The sequence below is a fragment of the Microcaecilia unicolor genome, chromosome 1 (genome assembly GCF_901765095.1).
Source record: "Microcaecilia unicolor chromosome 1, aMicUni1.1, whole genome shotgun sequence".
Lineage (NCBI taxonomy): Eukaryota > Metazoa > Chordata > Amphibia > Gymnophiona > Siphonopidae > Microcaecilia > Microcaecilia unicolor.
The window spans coordinates 282,089,320-282,108,771 of record NC_044031.1 but is presented as its reverse complement, the minus strand read 5'-3'; the positions used below and the strand labels follow the sequence as shown (position 1 = coordinate 282,108,771).

General features: G+C 43.8%; 1 protein-coding gene across 2 annotated transcripts in view; it reads left to right on the top strand.

Annotated features, from left to right (window-relative positions):
- TTC26 (tetratricopeptide repeat domain 26) overlaps window positions 1–19,452 on the top strand; it is a 391,044-nt gene that overhangs the window by 164,400 nt on the left and 207,192 nt on the right. Inside the window, exon 3 of one of the 2 annotated variants that reach the window (XM_030207135.1) lies at window positions 2,684–2,733. The exons of the other annotated variant lie outside the window; for it this stretch is intronic. Coding sequence (XP_030062995.1) covers window positions 2,684–2,733 — 50 coding nt within the window. The remainder of the gene's footprint in view (window positions 1–2,683; window positions 2,734–19,452) is intronic. 2 annotated transcript variants of the gene reach the window in all.

Genomic DNA, 19,452 nt, shown 5'->3' with positions numbered 1-19,452 from the left:
TATCCAGCAGGAGACTATGATCAACGGCATCAAAAGCTGCCGAGATATCAAATTGCAGCAAGATGGTTTGTCTGCTGACACTTAATTGTTTCCTAACTTGGAAGTTAAAATTAGCAACAGTGTTTCAGTGTTGTGGGCCCTACCGAAACCAAATTGTGAAACATGCAAGCAAGAAAACTTATCCATGTAATCCTTAAACTGCTTACTGACCAGTGGCGTAGCTAGGTGGGGCGCAGGGGGAGGGGTCGCTCCCCCAAACAGATTTTCAAAGAAAGTGGCGCCTAATATGTGCCATAAGTTAAGCGCCTTGAATCGTGAGCTTGCTTCCCATCCCTGACCTGCCCCTCGCTTATTGATTCGCACCGCATTCTGCTTGTCTGCCTCCACGATCTCAACTTGGCTGCGAAGTAATTAAAAGTAAGTAAAGACGGGGTCATGGCTCTGTTACAGCACTACCGGTTTCCTCCCTTTCCCTGGCCTGCCTCTCACTTATTGGTTGGTGCTGCACTGCCTCCCTGACTAATTGGCTGCGAAGTAAAAGTAACAAAAGAAAGAAAGCCGCACGTGGGATCATAGCAGCAGCTCTATGGGCGCAGCTGCTGGTTTTCCAGGAAAACAGCAGCCCTCAGATTGAAGTCCATTATATTAGGATGTAAATTGAAAGAGGCAATTAACAACCCACTGGGAAAAGAAAACATCTTAAGATAAGAGACTGCTTTGACATCAGAGAGAGTCTTTCAGACTGTTTTATTGGACATTGAGAACTTTTTTGTTAGAAAGAGAATCACAGTAAAAAAACGTATACAGAGAAAGGAGTGATAAAGGATGTTGTTAATGCACAGGTTAGAGTTTACTTTGGAACATGTGGAAGTTTGAATCACTCACACTGTGGTTTTAAAGTAATTTAATGTCAGTATGGTATGGATGTGTGTGATTGAAAGTGTGAGGGTGAGGGAGTTTTAATGTTTTATAAATTTGTAAAGGAGTAAAGCATAAATAAAGAATAACAAAATATTAAAAACAGCCAAAGTTACTAGGGTAATTAGTTAATATATTATTGTAACGTTTTGAGGTAATTTCTCACAAGAGGATGCATATGCATTGGGGAAATCCTGACAATTCGACTGGCTTGCTGCCCTTGAGGACTGAAGCTGCCCATCCCTGTGCTAGCATATAGTGTCTGTGTAGGAAAGGTCTAGCTTGTTCCAGTTTCCTAGTAGCCGGTATATTGGTGCTCTAAGGCCCAGTATAATATTTATATCACTCTCTTTTCATAGGTGGGTTAGGGCTGTTATGGTGTGTTAGTTTTCAGTATAGGTTTTGAGTGTCATCTTGCAGAATTTTGTGTTATTTCACAAAGTATCTGGCCCTATTTGAAAATAGGCTCTGGGGCAAGGGCTGCCTTTGGCGGCCCTTGTCACCCAAAGTAAAATGCTCAGTACTAGTGAGTCACCATACAAACAAAAGCCCGTCTGATTTTAAAAAGTGTCCAGCAGTGGAAGGAGTGTGTGTGCTGTCCCTGAGGTGATGGTCACAATTTGAAATACTTTTACTTCTAGTTAAGAAGACAGGCTGCCTGCTCCCACCAGTCCTGGGACATCTGCTGTGTCTGGCCTCCTGATGTAAGTTCCTGTTTTCCTCATAGGCAGGACACAGCAGAGGCAGTCTGTGTTAAATCATTGCTGGTCACAGCCATGGCACCAAAGCGACAACATCGGCACTGCTGCCTAGTCGACACCATGCACATAGCCCCCCTCCCACTGAAAATACCCTGGTAGTCCAGTGGGCCGTTGACATGCCCGACGTGACTCCCCCCCCCCTTGAAACTAGCCCAGGTGGTCTAGCGGTGGGGTCTCCCCCAACCCAACCCAACCCTCTCCCCTCATACCTTAAAGTTGGAGGAGGAGGCAGCACTTCCTCCCTTCTCTGTGGGCGCCACCTCAAAATAGCAGTGCCACGCCCTGCCTGGTGCATCCTGGAATGCACTAGATGGGGCTTATCTGCCATATAAGGGACTCCCTTATATGTCCAGCGCCCACAGAGGAGGGAAGGAATGCTAGTTCTTCCTTCAACTTTAAGGTATGAGGAGAGGGGGTTGGGGGGAACCTCGCCGTACCAGTAGATCATGAGGTCTAGCCTTCAGAGTGGGTCACACTGGACCACCAGGGTATTTGGTGGGGGGGGGGGGGGGGGGCTACGTGCTTTGAATTGTGAGAGGTTTAGCTCCCTTGTGTTTGGGGGGTGGGGGTTATATGTTTGGGAGTATGAGGGGTCTGGGGGTCTACTAGACCTCCATGCCCTTGTATGTATGGAGATCTGGGGTTCACTGGACCACCACGGCTGTGTCAGCTGGTCTCCCCTATTCCTCCCCTACTCTGCAAACCCTAACATCAGCTCCAAGCTGATGTAGGGTTTGCCGCGGGGGCAACGTCCTTTTTTGGCACACTGCCTGCTGAGGATTTGGGAGGAATTCGGGAGACCCTCTTTTGCATGAATTTAGCGGTCAGAGCCAGTGAGCTCGTTTTTTCACACTCTCGCCGGCTCTGATCATTGGGCACTGGCAACTGTGGGCGCTAGTCTGGTGCTAATGGCCTCTAGTGCCCACGCTTTCTTTTGAGCATCAGAGCCTAAATGATTGTGTTTCATGCTTTCTTTTTTATAAGTGAATGTTTTTCTCTTTTAGCTCCCAAAAGTCGTTTGCAGAATCGACTGCTCTTCCACTTGGCACACAAGGTATTGTTTTCTTGCAAAATGTTGTGCAATATTTTTAATTATATAATATAGGATTGCCTGCAAAGTGACTGAAAATTAAGAGACACAGAATGTGGTAAAAGCAGTTAGCTTAGCAAGGTTTAAAAAAGGTTTGGATGATTTCCTAATAGAAAAGTCCATAAGCCATTATTAAGATGGACTTGGGAAATCTACTGCTTATTTCTAGGATAAGCAGCATAAAATCAGTTTTACTTATGTCCTGGATTGGCCACTGTTGGAAACAGGATATTGGGCTTCATGGACCTTCAGTCTGACCTAGTATGGCAACACTTATGTTCTTATGGTAAGAGACATTTTAGAGGTAATACTCTAAAGATTTTCAGAAATCAGTTGTCCAACAAAATTATCCTTATTTATTTATTTATTAGGATTTATTTACCGCCTTTTTGAAGGAATTCACTCAAGCCGGTGTACAGTAAGAATAGATCAAACATGAGTAATAGGCAATTACAGCAGTAAAAATAGTCAAGTAACAATAGAAAGTATGGCATGGTATACTACTTGCAATGACTACACAATACGTAATAGAACATTATAATTGGTAGTGAAGGGTAAGAAGTTGTAACATATAGATGAGTAAAAAAGTAGGAAGAATTAGAAAGTTAGGTGACTGATTTGAAGAAAGTTGCACATGAGGTCAGAGAGATGGTTAAATATCATCTCAGCTAGGGTAAGAGTGGATAAACATGTCCTGCTGCAGTGTGTGCAGCCCGAGTCAATCCTTGTGTGTGTGAGTGAGACTAACAAGTTAGTTACTCCTTCCATTAAAGGCTTGGTTGATCCAGAGAAGAGAATCAATCAGCTCTTTGTGAGCAAGCAGGAAGAAACTAGATTATAATTTCTGTGTTGAGACACTATCAGGATGTAGAACTGAGCTATCCATATGGGATAACACTCAGATCCTTGTAGTTGGTGGGAAATGAATCTTTAGCAAACAAAGTGAGTCAAGTCTTACAAAAACATGAGTGGTCCCCAGATAGATGGATATTTCTCAAGTGAGAAATAGAATGTCAGAACAGAGGAGCAGCACCAGTATTATCTTAGCAGCACACCAAAGAATTACAGTCAGCCACAAGAAGAGGGAGCAGAGACAATATTCATTGTGAGCCCGACATGGCCTTTGCTTCAGCAAGCAGGAAGGTTCTTTAGTTTTGTTCAAGGTTAGGGGCACATAGGAAATGAACCTTAGATGCCTTTCTCCTAGACTGGAGAGAGGAAGATATCCTTCATATGCATTCTTCAACACCTCTAATAACAGAGGTTCTTCTAAACTTCAAAAGGAACCTGCTAACTGTAATACACATGGCTCCTTATTGTCTGAGATGGATATGGTTTCTTCTAGCCCTCACTGGCTGGATGTTGAGAGGGTAATGTTCAGTTTATTGAATCTGTGTGATTACATGTCTCAAATTCTTCTGGCTTCTAGGGGAGACTTACTAGAAGACCTTAAGGTTTTAAATGGAAGAAGTTTGCCATCTGTTTGGGGAGGAAGCCAGGACTGGGAATGGTGCTGTGGAGATGGGCAGGGAACTGGCTGCAGAGCTTTTCCTTCAGCAGAAGATGGAAGAGGGCACTGTATCCATGCAAGTTAACTTGTGCTGAACTCCTTTCTGTGCCCAGTAACACACACTGTGCTTAACGTACAACTCTTGAGCACATACACCAGACACTACCCTCCCTAATGCTCAATGCTATGAGGCCACCTAAATTTGCATCTCAGTGTTGAGCATTAGAGATTTCCTTTGTCACGCTGATCCGGCTGTATTTTTCCGGCACTATTCTGAACAGTTCCGGAGGTTTGAGCATCCACCAATTGGTGCAGATCACCACCATATAGAAAGTAAATCATCTCTTTATAGCCCTTAGTTGTTCACTTTACACAGGGCATGCTTTTTTGAAGTCTTACCGCTGTGTCTTAGGATCTCAGTATGGTTCTCATCTAGCTGATGAAAGCTCCCTTTGATATATTAAAATCTTGTGAGTTAAAGTATTTGACTTGGAAGGTGTAATTTACAATGGTGGCCACTTTGGAAAGCCCATTTTTACTATTTTCAAGTTGCCTTCATTAAAACAAATTTTTAGAAAATATATGTTATCTTTGTTGTCTATTGAAATTTTATCTTTTGGTGATGATGTGATGTAGCACCTCCCAGCAGGAGGTCACAGAGGTAAGAAGAACTCTCCACAACAAGAAATAAGCAGAAATTACTTTATATTGCTGAGCATTTCGGAGGAATTCGGGAGACCCTCTTTTGCATGAATTTAGCGGTCAGAGCCAGTGAGCTTGTTTTTTCACACTCTCGCCGGCTCTGATCATTGGGCACTGGCAACTGTGGGCGCTAGTCTGGTCACAGTATAAAGTAATTTCCATTCTTCAGGGTCAGTCTTTGGAACTCCCTTTAATTCAGGGTGACCTAAAAGCATGTAGTCCAAACATTGCAACTTGAAAAGTAAAAACCACTAGCTTGGTGGCTACCTGTATCCTTTTTGCAAATATAAGTTTGTTTCATTTGCAATATATTGTCCTCAGAAGAAAAGAAAAATAAATCCAACCAAGGACCCGGGGAACTTTATGCAAATTAGCTTTTTCTGGCAGTTTCTATTACTGCTTGGCAAACAATTGTCCTTCTCTTGCTTAAACTTAATGCCTCTTCCCTCTGCTCAAACAAAGCCTTATCCTGGAAATAGACTATGGTTCAGGCATGGGGGAGAGTGACCCCCCCCCCCCCAAAAAAAAAAAATTCCCTGTTCCTCAAATATTTCAACAACACTGGTGATAACTAATACTACCTAGCACCCCAAAATATCTCTGTTATGTTTTGTGTTTGGCTCCTCTAAGAATCCTAGGGCTCAAACAGCTAGCACATCCCACGCATAATCACTTATAATGGAGAGACCTTGTTCTGCTTTAGGCTCTTTCGAGTATATCTCTGTCAGACATATACTTTAGAGGCAGTCAAAGGTTATTACATAACCTTTATTCAAGTAGGTAAATCTTAAATCATACATCACCGCTTGAGTTGCAGACAACATCTCCTGTCAGCGGCTGGGAAGTTCCAGTGCAGCCAAACAGAGAGTCTCAGCAGGCACAAGGGGCCTAGGCAACACATCTGCTCCGGGGCTGAAACCTCTGGCTGGCTGCCTTTAACTTCCAGCTTTTATATTGACCAATAAACATGATCTCATTCAATTGAAAAAGGTTGACGTGTAGTTAAGGATGTGACAGTTTCTTAATGCATCCCCAGGAACTGGCCAGGTTTCCAGAGATTCATGTGAAACATCATCCTTAGCCCTAAGTATGTTGTCATTCCATTTAGTACAAATTACTTCATTTAATATGATAATGCTATCAATTCCTGTGCTGAGAGTCCATTATGTACTTTCAAGAGAGCATTAAATATCCATATGGGAGTACATTATATACTTTCAAGATAACATTAACTATGATATCATTACTTCATTATGTACTTTTAAGAAACATTAAATATGATAGGCACAACTCATTATGTACTTTCAAGGAAACATTAAATGTGGTAACAATACTTAGGCAGAACTCAATGTGAAGCACAAATTTTTCCATTACAGACCTGAACTCCATTATGTCTCCCTACATCCGTCAGCAAAAAAAAAAAAAAAAGTTTATTTGCATCTGGTTTTCTTGGGCTATCTTTATTCCAGAGAAGTAGGAGGGTATTGAGCTTGAGGTGGCAGTGCCCTTAAAAAACCTCTCCTCCCCTCACAATATTCAATCATTAATTCACATTCAATAAGTTTGCACGTTACAAAGTTTTAACATGTGTACAAAAAATTATTAAAATGAATGTGTGAAGTGATCTGAAAAAAACACCCAAAATTGTGAAAAAAATCTAAAAATAAACCAAAATATTTTGGCCATATATATCCTTACTATTTTTTTCCCCATTTCTTCTTTCTTATTAAAAGTAACCTATAGCCAAGGTTTCACACTTTTGAGGACTACATATCTTGCTTGTCCATGGAGTAAGCAAAGTTGCTTACCTGTTAAAGGTGCTCTCTAAGGACAGCGAATGATCTGGTGCAGGAGGTAACGGTGCTGGGGCCTCTTGATAACAGTGATCGTAACATGATCAGATTTGATATAAGCTCTGGAGTACATACAGGAAATCCAATACATTAGCATTTAACTTTCAAAAAGGGAGACTATGATAAAATGATAAGAACGGTGAAAAAAAAAAGTTAGAGGAGCAGCTGTGAAGGTCAAAAATTTACATCAGGCGTGGATGGTGTTCAAAAATACCACCCTGGGAACCCAGGCCAAATATATTCCATCTATTAAAAAAGGTGGAAGGAAGACCAAACGACAGCCGGCATGGTTAAAAAGTGAGGTGAAGGAAACTATTAGAACTAAAAGAAAATCCTTCAGATCATTGGAAGAAGGATCTGACTAAAAATAATAGGAAACTACATAAAGAATGGCAAGTCAAATGTAAAGCGCTGATAAGGAAGGCAAAGAGACTTTGAAAAGAAGATTACGTTGGAGGCAAAAACGCATAGTAAAAACTATTTTAGGTATATTAAAAGCAAGAAGCCGGCATAAGAATTGGTTGGACCGCTAGATGACCGAAGGGTAAAAGGGGCAGTCAGAGAAAACAAGGCCATAGCGGAGAGACTAAATGAATTCTTTGCTTCAGTCTTCACCGAGGAAGATTTGGGAGAGATACTGGTGCCAGAAATGGTATTCAATGCTGACGAGTCAGAGAAACTGAATTAAATCTCTGTAAACCTGGAAGATGTAATGGGGCAATTTGACAAAATGATGAGTACCAAATCACCTGGACCAGATGGTATACCTTCCACAGTATTTATAGAATTGAAAAATGAACTTGCACAGAACTATTGTTAGTAATATGTAATTTATCTTTAAAATCAATCATGGTACCGAAAGATTGGAGGGTGGCCAATGTAACGATTTTTAAAAAGGGTTCCAGAGGTCATCTAGAAATTAAAGACCGGTGAGCCTGACGTCGGTGCCAGGCAAAATGGTAGAAACTATTATAAAGAACAAAATTACAGAGAATATTCAAAAGCATGGTTTAATGAGACAAAGCCAACATGGATTTAGTGAAAGGAAATCTTCCCTCACCAATCTACAGTTCTTTGAAGGGGTGAACAAACGTGGATAAAGGTGAGCTGGTCGATATTGTATATCTGGATTTTCAAAAGGCATTTGACAATTCATGAAAGACTCCAGAAGAAATTGGAAAGTCATGGGATATGAGGTAGTGTTCTATTGTGGATTGATGCCTTCAAACATGCCGTAGTCACACCACTCCTTAAAAAACCTTCATTGGACCCTACCTGTCCTTCAACTATCGCCCCATCTCCCTCCTCCCTTTCCTATTCAAGATACTTGAACGTGCTGTTCACCGCCGTTGCCTTGGCTTTCTTTCATCTCAAGCTATTCTTGATCCACTTCAATCTGGCTTTTGCCCCCTTCATTCAACTGAAACAACGCTTGCTAAAGTCTCCAATGATCTGTTCTTAGCCAGATCCAAAGGTCTCTATTCTATCCTTATCCTACTCGATCTATCTGCTGCTTTTGACACTGTTGATCACAGCCTGCTCCTTGATACGCTGTCCTCACTTGGATTTCAGGGCTCTGTTCTTTCCTGGTTTCTTCTTATCTCTCCTAGCGTACCTTTAGTGTATACTCTAGTGGATCCTCTTCTACTTCTACTTCACTGTCAGTTGGTGTACCTCAGGGATCTGTCCTGGGACCTCTTCTCTTCTCCATCTATACTTCTTCCCTTGGTACTCTGATCTCATCCCATGGTTTTCAGTATCATCTTTACGCTGATGACTCCCAGATCTACCTCTCCACACCAGAAATCTCAGCTGAAACCCAGGCCAAAGTATCAGCTTGCCTGTCTGACATTGCTGCCTGGATGTCTCAGCGCCATCTGAAACTAAACATGACCAAGACTGAGCTTCTTATCTTTCCCCCTAAACCAACCTCTCCTCCTCCCCCATTCTCTGTTTCTGTGGATAACACTCTCATCCTGTCTCATCAGCTCGTAACCTTGGGGTCATCTTCGACTCCTCCCTCTCCTTCTCTGCACATATTCAACAGACTGCTAAAACCTGTTGTTTCTTTCTCTATAATATCAGCAAAATTCGCCCTTTCCTTTCTGAGCACACTACCAGAACCCTCATCCACACTCTTATCACCTCTCGCTTAGACTATTGCAACTTGCTTCTCAAAGGTCTCCCACTTCGCCATCTCTCTCCTCTTCAATCTGTTCAAAATTCTGCTGCACGACTAATATTCCGCCAGGGTCGTTATGCTCATATTAGCCCTCTCCTCAAGTCACTTCACTGGCATCCTATCCGTTTCCGCATACTGTTCAAACTCCTCTTATTGACCTATAAGTGCATTCACTCTGCAACTCCTCAGTACCTCTCCACTCTCATCTCTCCGTACATTCCTCCCCGGGAACTCCGTTCACTGGGTAAATCTCTCTTATCTGCACCCTTCTCCACTACTAACTCCAGACTCCGTTCCTTTTATCTTGCTGCACCATATGCCTGGAATAGACTTCCTGAGCTGGTATGTCAAGCTCCATCTCTGGCCGTCTTCAAATCTAAGCTAAAAGCCAACCTTTTTGATGCTGCTTTTAACTCCTAACCCTTATTCACTTTGTTCAGAACCCTTATTTTATCATCCTCACCTTAATATATTCCTTTATCTCTTGTTTGTCCTGATTAGATTGTAAGCTCTGTCAAGCAGGGACTGTCTCTTCATGTTCAAGTGTAACAGAAACGGCACTATCTAAAGTCTGCAATGACCTGTTCCTTGCCATATCCAAAGGTCACTACTCCATCCTCATCCTCCTTGACCTATCCGCCGCTTTTGACACTGTCAATCACAATTTACTTCTTGCCACACTGCCCTCATTTGGGTTCCAGGGCTCTGTCCTCTCCTGGTTCTCCTCTTATCTCTCCCACCGCACCTTCAGAGTACATTCTCATGGCTCTTCCTCCACCCCCATCCCGCTCTCTGTTGGAGTTCCTCAGGAATCTGTCCTTGGACCACTTCTTTTTTCAATCTACACCTCTTCCCTGGGCTCCCTGATGTCATCTCATAGTTTCCAATATCATCTTTATGCTGACGACACCCAGCTTTATCTCTCCACATCGGACATCAATTCGGAAACCCAGACCAAAGTATCGGCCTGCTTATCCGACATTGCTGCCTGGATGTCCAACCGCCACCTGAAACTGAACATGGCCAAGACTGAGCTTATTGTCTTCCCACCTAAACCCACTTCTCCCCTCCCTCCACTCTCTATCTCAGTTGATAACACCCTCATCGTCCCCGTCTCATCTGCCCGCAACCTCAGAGTCATCTTCGACTCCTCACTCTCCTTCTCTGCTCATATCCAGCAGATAGCCAAGACCTGTCGCTTCTTCCTCTATAACATTAGCAAAATCCGCCCTTTCCTCTCCGAGCACACCACCCGAACTCTCATCCACTCTCTCATTACCTCTCGCCTCGACTACTGCAACCTACTCCTCACTGGCCTCCCACTTTGCCATCTATCCCCCCTTCAGTCCGTTCAGAACTCTGCTGCACATCTTATCTTCCGCCTGGACCGATATACTCATATCACCTCTCTCCTCAAATCACTTCACTGGCTTCCGATCAAGTACCGCATACAGTTCAAGCTTCTCCTAGTAACCTACAAATGCACTCGATCTGCAGCCCCTCCTTACCTCTCAACCCTCATCTCCCCTTACGTTCCTACCCGTAACCTCCACTCTCAAGACAAATCCCTCCTTTCAGTACCCTTCTCCACCACCGCCAACGCCAGGCTCCGCCCTTTCTGTCTCGCCTCACCCCATGCTTGGAATAAACTCCCTGATCCCATACACCAGGCCCCCTCCCTGCCCATCTTCAAATCCTTACTCAAAGCCCACCTCTTCAATGTCGCCTTCGGCACCTAACCACTATACCTCTATTCAAGAAATCTCGACTGCCCCAACTTGACATTTCGTCCTTTACATTATAAGCTCCTTTGAGCAGGGACTGTCCTTTTTGTTAAACTGTACAGCGCTGCATAAACCTAGTAGCGCTCTAGAAATGTTAAGTAGTAGTTGCTAAAGTACCTCAGTCATTTATGGCCCCTATTCACATTCTCTTCCTAGCCCTGTCCCTTCCTAATCTTTTCCCTCACCCCCTACCTCTCTCCGCTACAGGAACTCACTGCCCATCCATCGACTTCATCACCTCACCTTCTCTCCTACCCTCTTCCTCCCTCTTGGCTTTTAATCTCCGCCTCTTTCTTCCGTCCATTTTGCCTTCCCCATTCCACCTAAATACCTCTCGCCTTCGACGCCTTCGTGGCCACACCTCTCCTACTCCTCCGCTCTCTTTTACTCCTTCTCTTACTCTCAGCCGGTGACATCAATCCCAATCCTGGCCCCCCTCACCAACTATTATTCCAACTCTACAGATCTCACCGCGACCTTTCTAACCTCATCTCTATTTCTCTACTCCCCTCCTCTTCTCTGCCCTTCTCTTGTGCCCTATGGAATGCCCGCTCTATCTGTAACAAACTCGCCTATATCCAAGACCTCTTTATCTCGCGTCACCTCCATCTGCTCGCCATAACAGAAACCTGGCTCTGCCCTGATGACTCTGCTTCAGTCGCAGCCCTGTGCCATGGCGGTTATCTATTTTCACATACTCCTCGCCCTGCTGGCCGTGGGGGCGGTGTTGGACTACTTCTCTCTCCCGCCTCCAGATTTCAACCCCTTCTTCCACCTCAATCTCACTGTTTTTCCTCCTTTGAAGTCCACTCTATCCGCCTTTTCTCTCCTCTGCCTCTTCGAATAGCGGTCATTTATCGTCCCCCTGATAAGTCCCTTTCATCCTTTCTCAGTGACTTTGATGCCTGGCTTGCCTTCTTCCATGATCCTTCCTCCCCCTCTCTCATCCTTGGTGACTTTAATATTCCTGCTAATGATCCTTCCAACTCTTATATTTCCAAGTTACTCGCTTTAGCATCCTCCTTTAATCTCCAACTATGCTCCACCTCCCCCACTCATCAAAATGGTCACTGTCTTGATCTCATCTTCTCCTCCAACTGTTCACCCTCTAGTTTCCTTGCCTCTGATCTTCCCTCCTCTGATCACCATCTTATAACTTTCACACTTAAATCTCCTCCCTCCCAGTCCCGTCCTATCTTATCTAATTTATCTAGGAATCTTCACGATATTGACCCTTCATCTCTATCCTCCCATGTTTCAAACCTCCTCTCTACTGTGGCACCATCCACGTCTGTCAACGAGGCTGTTTCTTCTTACAACAATACTCTATCCTCTGCCTTAGACACTCTCGCACCTTTGATGACCCGCCCTGTAAGGCGTACAAAACCCCAACCTTGGCTGACTTCTAATATCCGCTACCTACGTTCCTGTACCCGCTCCGCCGAACGCCTCTGGCGGAAATCTCGGGCCCTTGCTGATTTCTTACACTTTAAGTTCATGCTGACCTCCTTCCAATCTGCTCTTTTACGTGCCAAACAGTATTATTATATCCAACTGACCAACTCTCTTGGCTCTAATCCTCGACTTCTCTTCACCACATTGAACTCTCTCCTCAAGGTGCCCCCTCCCCCAACTCCCCCTTCATTATCTCCTCAGACCCTTGCTGAATTCTTTCACAACAAGGTTCAAAAGATAAACTTTGCTTTCTCTACCTCACCACCTCTCCCTCCACTAGTCCGTTCCCCTCTCTCTCTCCTTCCCCTCATTCCCTTTCCTCCTTTCCTGAAGTTACTATTGAGGAAACTACACTTCTCCTTTCTTCCTTAAAATGTACCACCTGTTCCTCTGATCCCATTTCCACCCACCTTCTTAATGCCATCTCTCCTGCTCTTATTCCTTTTATCTGTCACATTCTCAACCTCTCACTTTCCACTGCGACTGTCCCTGCTGCCTTTAAACATGCTGTGGTCACACCTCTCCTTAAGAAGCCTTCACTCGACCCTACTTGTCCCTCTAATTACCGACCCATCTCCTTCCTTCCTTTTTCTCTCCAAATTGCTTGAGCGTGCTGTTCACCGCCGCTGCCTTGATTTTCTCTCCTCACATGCTATTCTTGACCCACTACAATCTGGTTTTCGCCCTCTCCACTCAACCGAAACTGCGCTTACTAAAGTCTCCAATGACCTATTACTGGCTAAATCCAGAGGTCAATATTCCATCCTCATTCTTCTTGATCTTTCAGCTGCTTTTGACACTGTCGATCACAGCATACTTCTCGATACCCTGTCCTCACTTGGATTCCAGGGCTCTGTCCTTTCCTGGTTCTCTTCCTACCTCTCCCTCCGCACCTTTAGTGTTCACTCTGGTGGATCCTCTTCTACTTCTATCCCTCTGCCTGTCGGCGTACCTCAGGGTTCTGTTCTTGGTCCCCTCCTCTTTTCTATCTACACTTCTTCCCTTGGTTCATTAATCTCATCCCATGGCTTTTCCTACCATCTCTATGCTGATGACTCCCAAATCTATCTTTCTACCCCTGATATCTCACCTTGCATCCAAATCAAAGTTTCAGCGTGCTTGTCTGACATTGCTGTCTGGATGTCTCAACGCCACGTGAAATTAAATATGACCAAAACCGAGCTTCTCATTTCCCCCCCCCCCCCCCCCCCCCAAACCCACCTCCCCGCTCCTCCCGTTTTCTATTTCTGTTGATGGCTCTCTCATTCTCCCTGTCTCCTCAGCTCGAAACCTTGGGGTCATCTTTGACTCTTCTCTCTCCTTCTCTGCTCATATCCAGCAGATTGCCAAGACCTGTCGTTTCTTTCTTTACAACATCCATAAAATCCGCCCCTTTCTTTCCGAGCACTCTACCAAAACCCTCATCCACACCCTTGTCACCTCTCCTTTAGACTACTGCAATCTGCTTCTTGCTGGCCTCCCACTTAGTCACCTCTCCCCTCTCCAGTCGGTTCAAAACTCTGCTGCCCGTCTCATCTTCCGCCAGGGTCGCTTTACTCATACTACCCCTCTCCTCAAGACCCTTCACTGGCTCCCTATCCGTTTTCGCATCCTGTTCAAATTTCTTCTACTAACCTATAAATGTACTCACTCTGCTGCTCCCCAGTATCTCTCCACACTCGTCCTTCCCTACACCCCTTCCCGTGCACTCCGCTCCATGGATAAATCCTTCTTATCTGTTCCCTTCTCCACTACTGCCAACTCCAGACTTCGCGCCTTCTGTCTCGCTGCACCCTACGCCTGGAATAAACTTCCTGAGCCCCTACGTCTTGCCCCATCCTTGACCACCTTTAAATCTAGACTGAAAGCCCATCTCTTTAACATTGCTTTTGACTCGTAACCACTTGTAACTACTCGCCTCCACCTACCCTCCTCTCTTCCTTCCCGTTCACATTAATTGATTTGATTTGCTTACTTTATTTATTTTTTGTCTATTAGATTGTAAGCTCTTTGAGCAGGGACTGTCTTTCTTCTATGTTTGTGCAGCGCTGCGTACGCCTTGTAGCGCTATAGAAATGCTAAATAGTAGTAGTAAGTGTACAGCGCTGCGTACGTCTAGTAGCGCTATAGAAATGATAAGTAGTAGTAGTAAAAAACAGAGAGTAGGGTTAAATGGTCAGTATTCTCAATGGAGAAGGGTAGATAGTGGGGTTCCGCAGGGGTCTGTGTTGGAACCGCTGCTTTTTAACGTATTTATAAATGATCTAGATTTGGGAATAACTAGTGAGGTAAGTAAATTTGCTGATGACACAAAGTTATTGAAAGTTGTTAAATCACAAGAGGATTGTGAAAAATTGCAAGACGACCTTACGAGACTGGGAGACTGGGCATCCAAATGGCAGATGTTTAATGTGAGCAAGTGCAAAGTGATGCATGTGAGAAAGAGGAACCCGAACTATAGCTACATGATGCAAGGTTCTACATTAGAAGTCACCGACCAGGAAAAGGATCTAGGAGTCATTGTTGGTGATACTTTGAAACCCTCCGCTCAGTGTGCTGCAGCGGCGGTAAAGAAAGCAAATGAAATGTTAGGTATTATTAGGAAAGGAATGGAAAATAAAAACGAGGATGTTATAATGCCTTTGTATCGCTCCACGGTGTGACCGCAGCTTGAATACTGTGTGCAGTTCTGGTCACCGCATCTCAAAAAAGATATGGTGGAATTACAAAAGGTACAGAGAAGGGCAACGAAAATGATAAAGGAGATGGGACGAATTCCCTATGAGGAAAGGCTGAAACGTCTTGGGCTCTTCAGCTTGGAGAAAAGAAGGCCGAGGGGAGATATGATAGAGGTATATAAAATACTGAGTGGAGTGGAATGGATTTTGCTTGTTTACTCTTTCCAAAAATACTAGGACTAGGGGGCATTCAATGAAGCTACAAAGTAGTAAATTTAAAACGAATCGGAGAAAAATGTCTTCACTCAACATGTAATTAAACCTTGGAATTTGTTGCCAGAGAATGTGGTAAAAGCAGTTAGCTTAGTGGGTTTTAAAAAAGGTTTGGATAGCTTCCTAAAAGAAAAGTCCATAAGCCATTATTAAAATGGGACATCCCACTGCTTATTTCTGGGATATGCATAAAATGTACTGTTTTGGGATCTTGCCAGGTCCTTGTGACCTGGATTGGCCACTGTTGGGAAACAGGATGCTGGGCTTGATGGATCTTTGGTCTTTTTTTTTTTTTTTGTTACATTTGTACCCCGCGCTCTCCCACTCATGGCAGGCTCAATGCGGCTTACACGGGGCAATGGAGGGTTAAGTGACTTGCCCAGAGTCACAAGGAGCTGCCTGTGCCTGAAGTGGCATTATGGCAGTACTTATGTACTTAATAGCTGGGTTTTTTTACCATGATTTATGGGCATTAATATGAGTTGCTTTGTGTTCCGGGTGCACACCACAAGTCACGTAAGGGTGAGCTGCTTTACATGCGTTTGCATGTTTTGCATCTCATCACTATGTAATCCATGGTGACTTAAACATCATTGTGGTAAAAAAAAAAGTCAAACTGCGTTAGGGCCCTTTAAGTCGCATTAAGTGGCAAATAATGTGACTTAAAGCCCTAATGCAGTTTATCTTCTCACCTTAGCTATATATTTCAGGGACAAAATGATAAACCTTAGAACACAAATTGATCTTCAAACACGGTGGCAGTTAGTTGATACCAATTTTCTTGCATTTGAAAATCAGGGTATTCCTGCTAATAGGTTCAGCTATCAGATGTGCATCATTTATTAACAGGATTTTCTTCTTCTCATTGTAAACTAGATACCTGCCTTCTTAATTATTTAAGACTCCTCCTCCATTTTTTTTTTTAGTTTGGCTCACCGCATGGCTTGTAGAATTATTTTAACATAGACAATTTCCTAGCGTATCAGGGGATATTTTATGATCTCCTCTTCTTAAAAACGCCTCTTTGGACAATAGACAATTATTCAACCAAAGGCCCATTACCAATAATCTTATTCTTAGCAAAGGTAGTAGAGTGCTTAGTGGCAGAACAATTATCTAATTATTTAAAATTACACAATATTCTATATGATACCCAATTGTGTTTTTGCAAAAGTTTCAGTTCTGAAACTTTACTGGGTTTGCTACTCTCTAAAATTAGGGAATTTTTATCATACGGATAGCAGGCTGTATTACAATTTGACTTTAATCTCTGCCTTTGATTTAGTAGATAATTTTCTTCTACAAAGTTTGAGTGGAATAGGTATTTCAGGCAGGGTTCTGAATTGGTTTAATGGATTTTTATCATCTTGTACTTATAGATGAAGATGTCTAACTGTAGTTCAAAACTTTGGCCTGCAGTATGGAGTCCCACAGGGATCTCATTTATCTCCTATTCTGTTTATGATGTGCTCTTTTAGTTAAGAATTGTCCAATTTAGGGTTAGTATTTACACTTACGTAGATAATACCACTGCTCATTTCTGTATTTTCCACTTTAGATGATGTATTAGTTACTATTCAGCAGCGTTTTCTGATAGTTGAAAATTTAGTAGGTTTACATTACTTAAAATTAAACATAGATAAAACAAGTGCTGAGAGGGTGACGTCAGCGCTAGAAGATGGACACATGATTACTTTGCTCCGTCAGAGCTGACTATAAATTACTTACAATCCTGCATCCCTGTCCAGTTTGTTCGCCATGATGTCAGCTCAAAAAAAAACCTAGAGAAATTTAAATTTGCAGCTCACTCCTGGGACCGTGCGTCTTGTTCAGGACAAAGTCTGGCAAAGGTTTGCGCCAAAATGGCACCTGAAGACTCGGGTTCCAATATGGAGGACCAAGTGGAGATTGCTGAGAGCGATGAGGAACTTACCAAGAATGACTTAGCCAGATGGTTCTAAGCATTGAAAGCTGAAATGTCTGAGGTGAGGAAAACTATTCAAGTAGCAGTGTTGGATCTGAGAACGGATATGTGTGAGGTTGGGAGTCGAGTGGAACAGGTCAAGGAGAAAATGGAGGGAGTGGAAGGCAAGAAACAAGAACAGGAGACTTTACATGTAGCGCTAGAGGACCTGGAGTATCAGGCCTGGTGCTGTAATTTACAATTTAAAGGAATTCCAGAGCTGGATCAGTTTAAGGATTATGCTTACGTGGTACAGGAGTTATGTACTTTTACTTTGTCCCCAGCTAATGGGGAAACAGGGTGAGTTAAGTTGGACAGGGCTCATAGAAGTCTGGGACCCCAGCATGAGATTCTCCCCAGGTACATTATAGCCTGCTTTCATGATTTTTTGGTGAAGAAAGGTACCTTGGTGAGATCCACTGGGATAAATCTTTATTGGTATATCACTAAGCTAAATACAAAATAATTGTTCTCTCTGGAGAAAGTTGTCATACAGAAAAGCAAGACGCAAAGACTGAATAACAAAGTCTGCTCACTAACACCTTTCTTAGCCATCACATATATACCATTTGTAAGTTTCGTTTTCTCCCAAATCATGTGATTTCTCCTAAACTAAAATCATAAAGTAGCCTTTGCCATATATGGATGTTCCTCTATTATATCAATCTCTCCTGATGTGTGTGCACATGCACACTCGGTGGCCATTCCACACCACTAGTATTACCCACACTCCAACCTCTTCCCCACATCTCTTACTATTGTCTTACTCTATGTAATTATGTCATCTCTACAACACTTTGTTCCATACTTTGTTCTATACTTTGTATCATCCATGTGATACTTTGTACCACACTTTGTAAGCCGCACTGAACCTGCTATCGAGTGGGAAAGAGCGGGGTATAAATGCCACAAATAAATAAAATAAAAATAAATGCAAAATCACTGCGTTTCAAGATCTGGCTAGAGCTACCTTCCAGAGGTTTAGGGAGCTCAGGGATGTAACCAAATATTTGCAGCAGTCAGGATTTCACTACTGTTGGCTCTGCTGGCTGACTGTCCAGCTTATAATCGAACGAGAAAAACGCCCAAGTTCCGACCTAAATCGGGAGATGGACGTTTATCTCACAAAAACGAATAAAGCGGTATAATCGAAAGCCGATTTTGGACGTTTTCAACTGCACTCCGTCGCGGATGCGGACAAAGTTGATGGGGGCGTGTCAGAGGTGTGGCGAAGGCGGAACTGGGGCGTGGTTATCTGCCGAACAGAGATGGGCGCATTTCACAGATAATGGGACAAAAGTATGCGTTTTTAGCTAGAATTTAGGGCACTTTTCCTGGACCCTGTTTTTCCACGAATAAGGCCCCAAAAAGTGCCCTAAATGACCAGATGACCACTGGAGGGAATCGGGGATGACCTCCCCTGACTCCCCCAGTGGTCATAAACCCCCTCCCACCACAAAAAATGATGTTTCACAACTTTTTATTTTCACCCTCAAATGTCATACCCACCTCCCTGGCAGCAGTATGCAGGTCCCTGGAGCAGTTGTTAGGGGGTGCAGTGGACTTCAGGCAGGTGGACCCAGGCCCATCCCCCCCCTACCTGTTACAATTGTGCTGCTTAATGCTTAGTCGTCCAACCCCCCCCCGAACCCACTGTACCCACATGTAGGTGCCCCCCTTCACCCCTTAGGGCTATAGTAATGGTGTAGACTTGTGGGCAGTGGGTTTTGAGGGGGATTTGGGGGGCTCTACACACAAGGGAAGGGTGCTATGCACCTGGGAGCTCTTTTACCTTTTGTTTTGTTTTTGTAAAAGTGCCCCCTAGGGTGCCTGGTTGGTGTCCTGGCATGTTAGGGGGACCAGTGCACTACGACTCCTGGCCCCTCCCACGAACAAATGCCTTGGATTTATTCGTTTTTGAGCTGGGCGATTTCATTGTCCATTATCGCTGAAAAGCAAAAACGCCCAGCTCACAACTTGGCGAATAAAACATGGACGTCTATTTGTTTCGAAAATACGGTTGGGTCCGCCCCTTCACGGACCCGTTCTCGGAGATAAACGCCCATGGAGATAGGCGTTTCTGTTCGATTATGCCCCTCTGTATCTCCTACATTTATGCTCAGGCTGGGCTGATCCTTCATGACCATGTCACCACTCAGTGTAAGAGCCATGACGGCTTCAGTAGCCCATTTCCGTTCTGCCTCTATTGAAAGAAATTTGCAAGATCAATGTGGTCTTCTAGCCATACCTTCAATGTTCACAACTGTCTGGAGCAGCATTCCA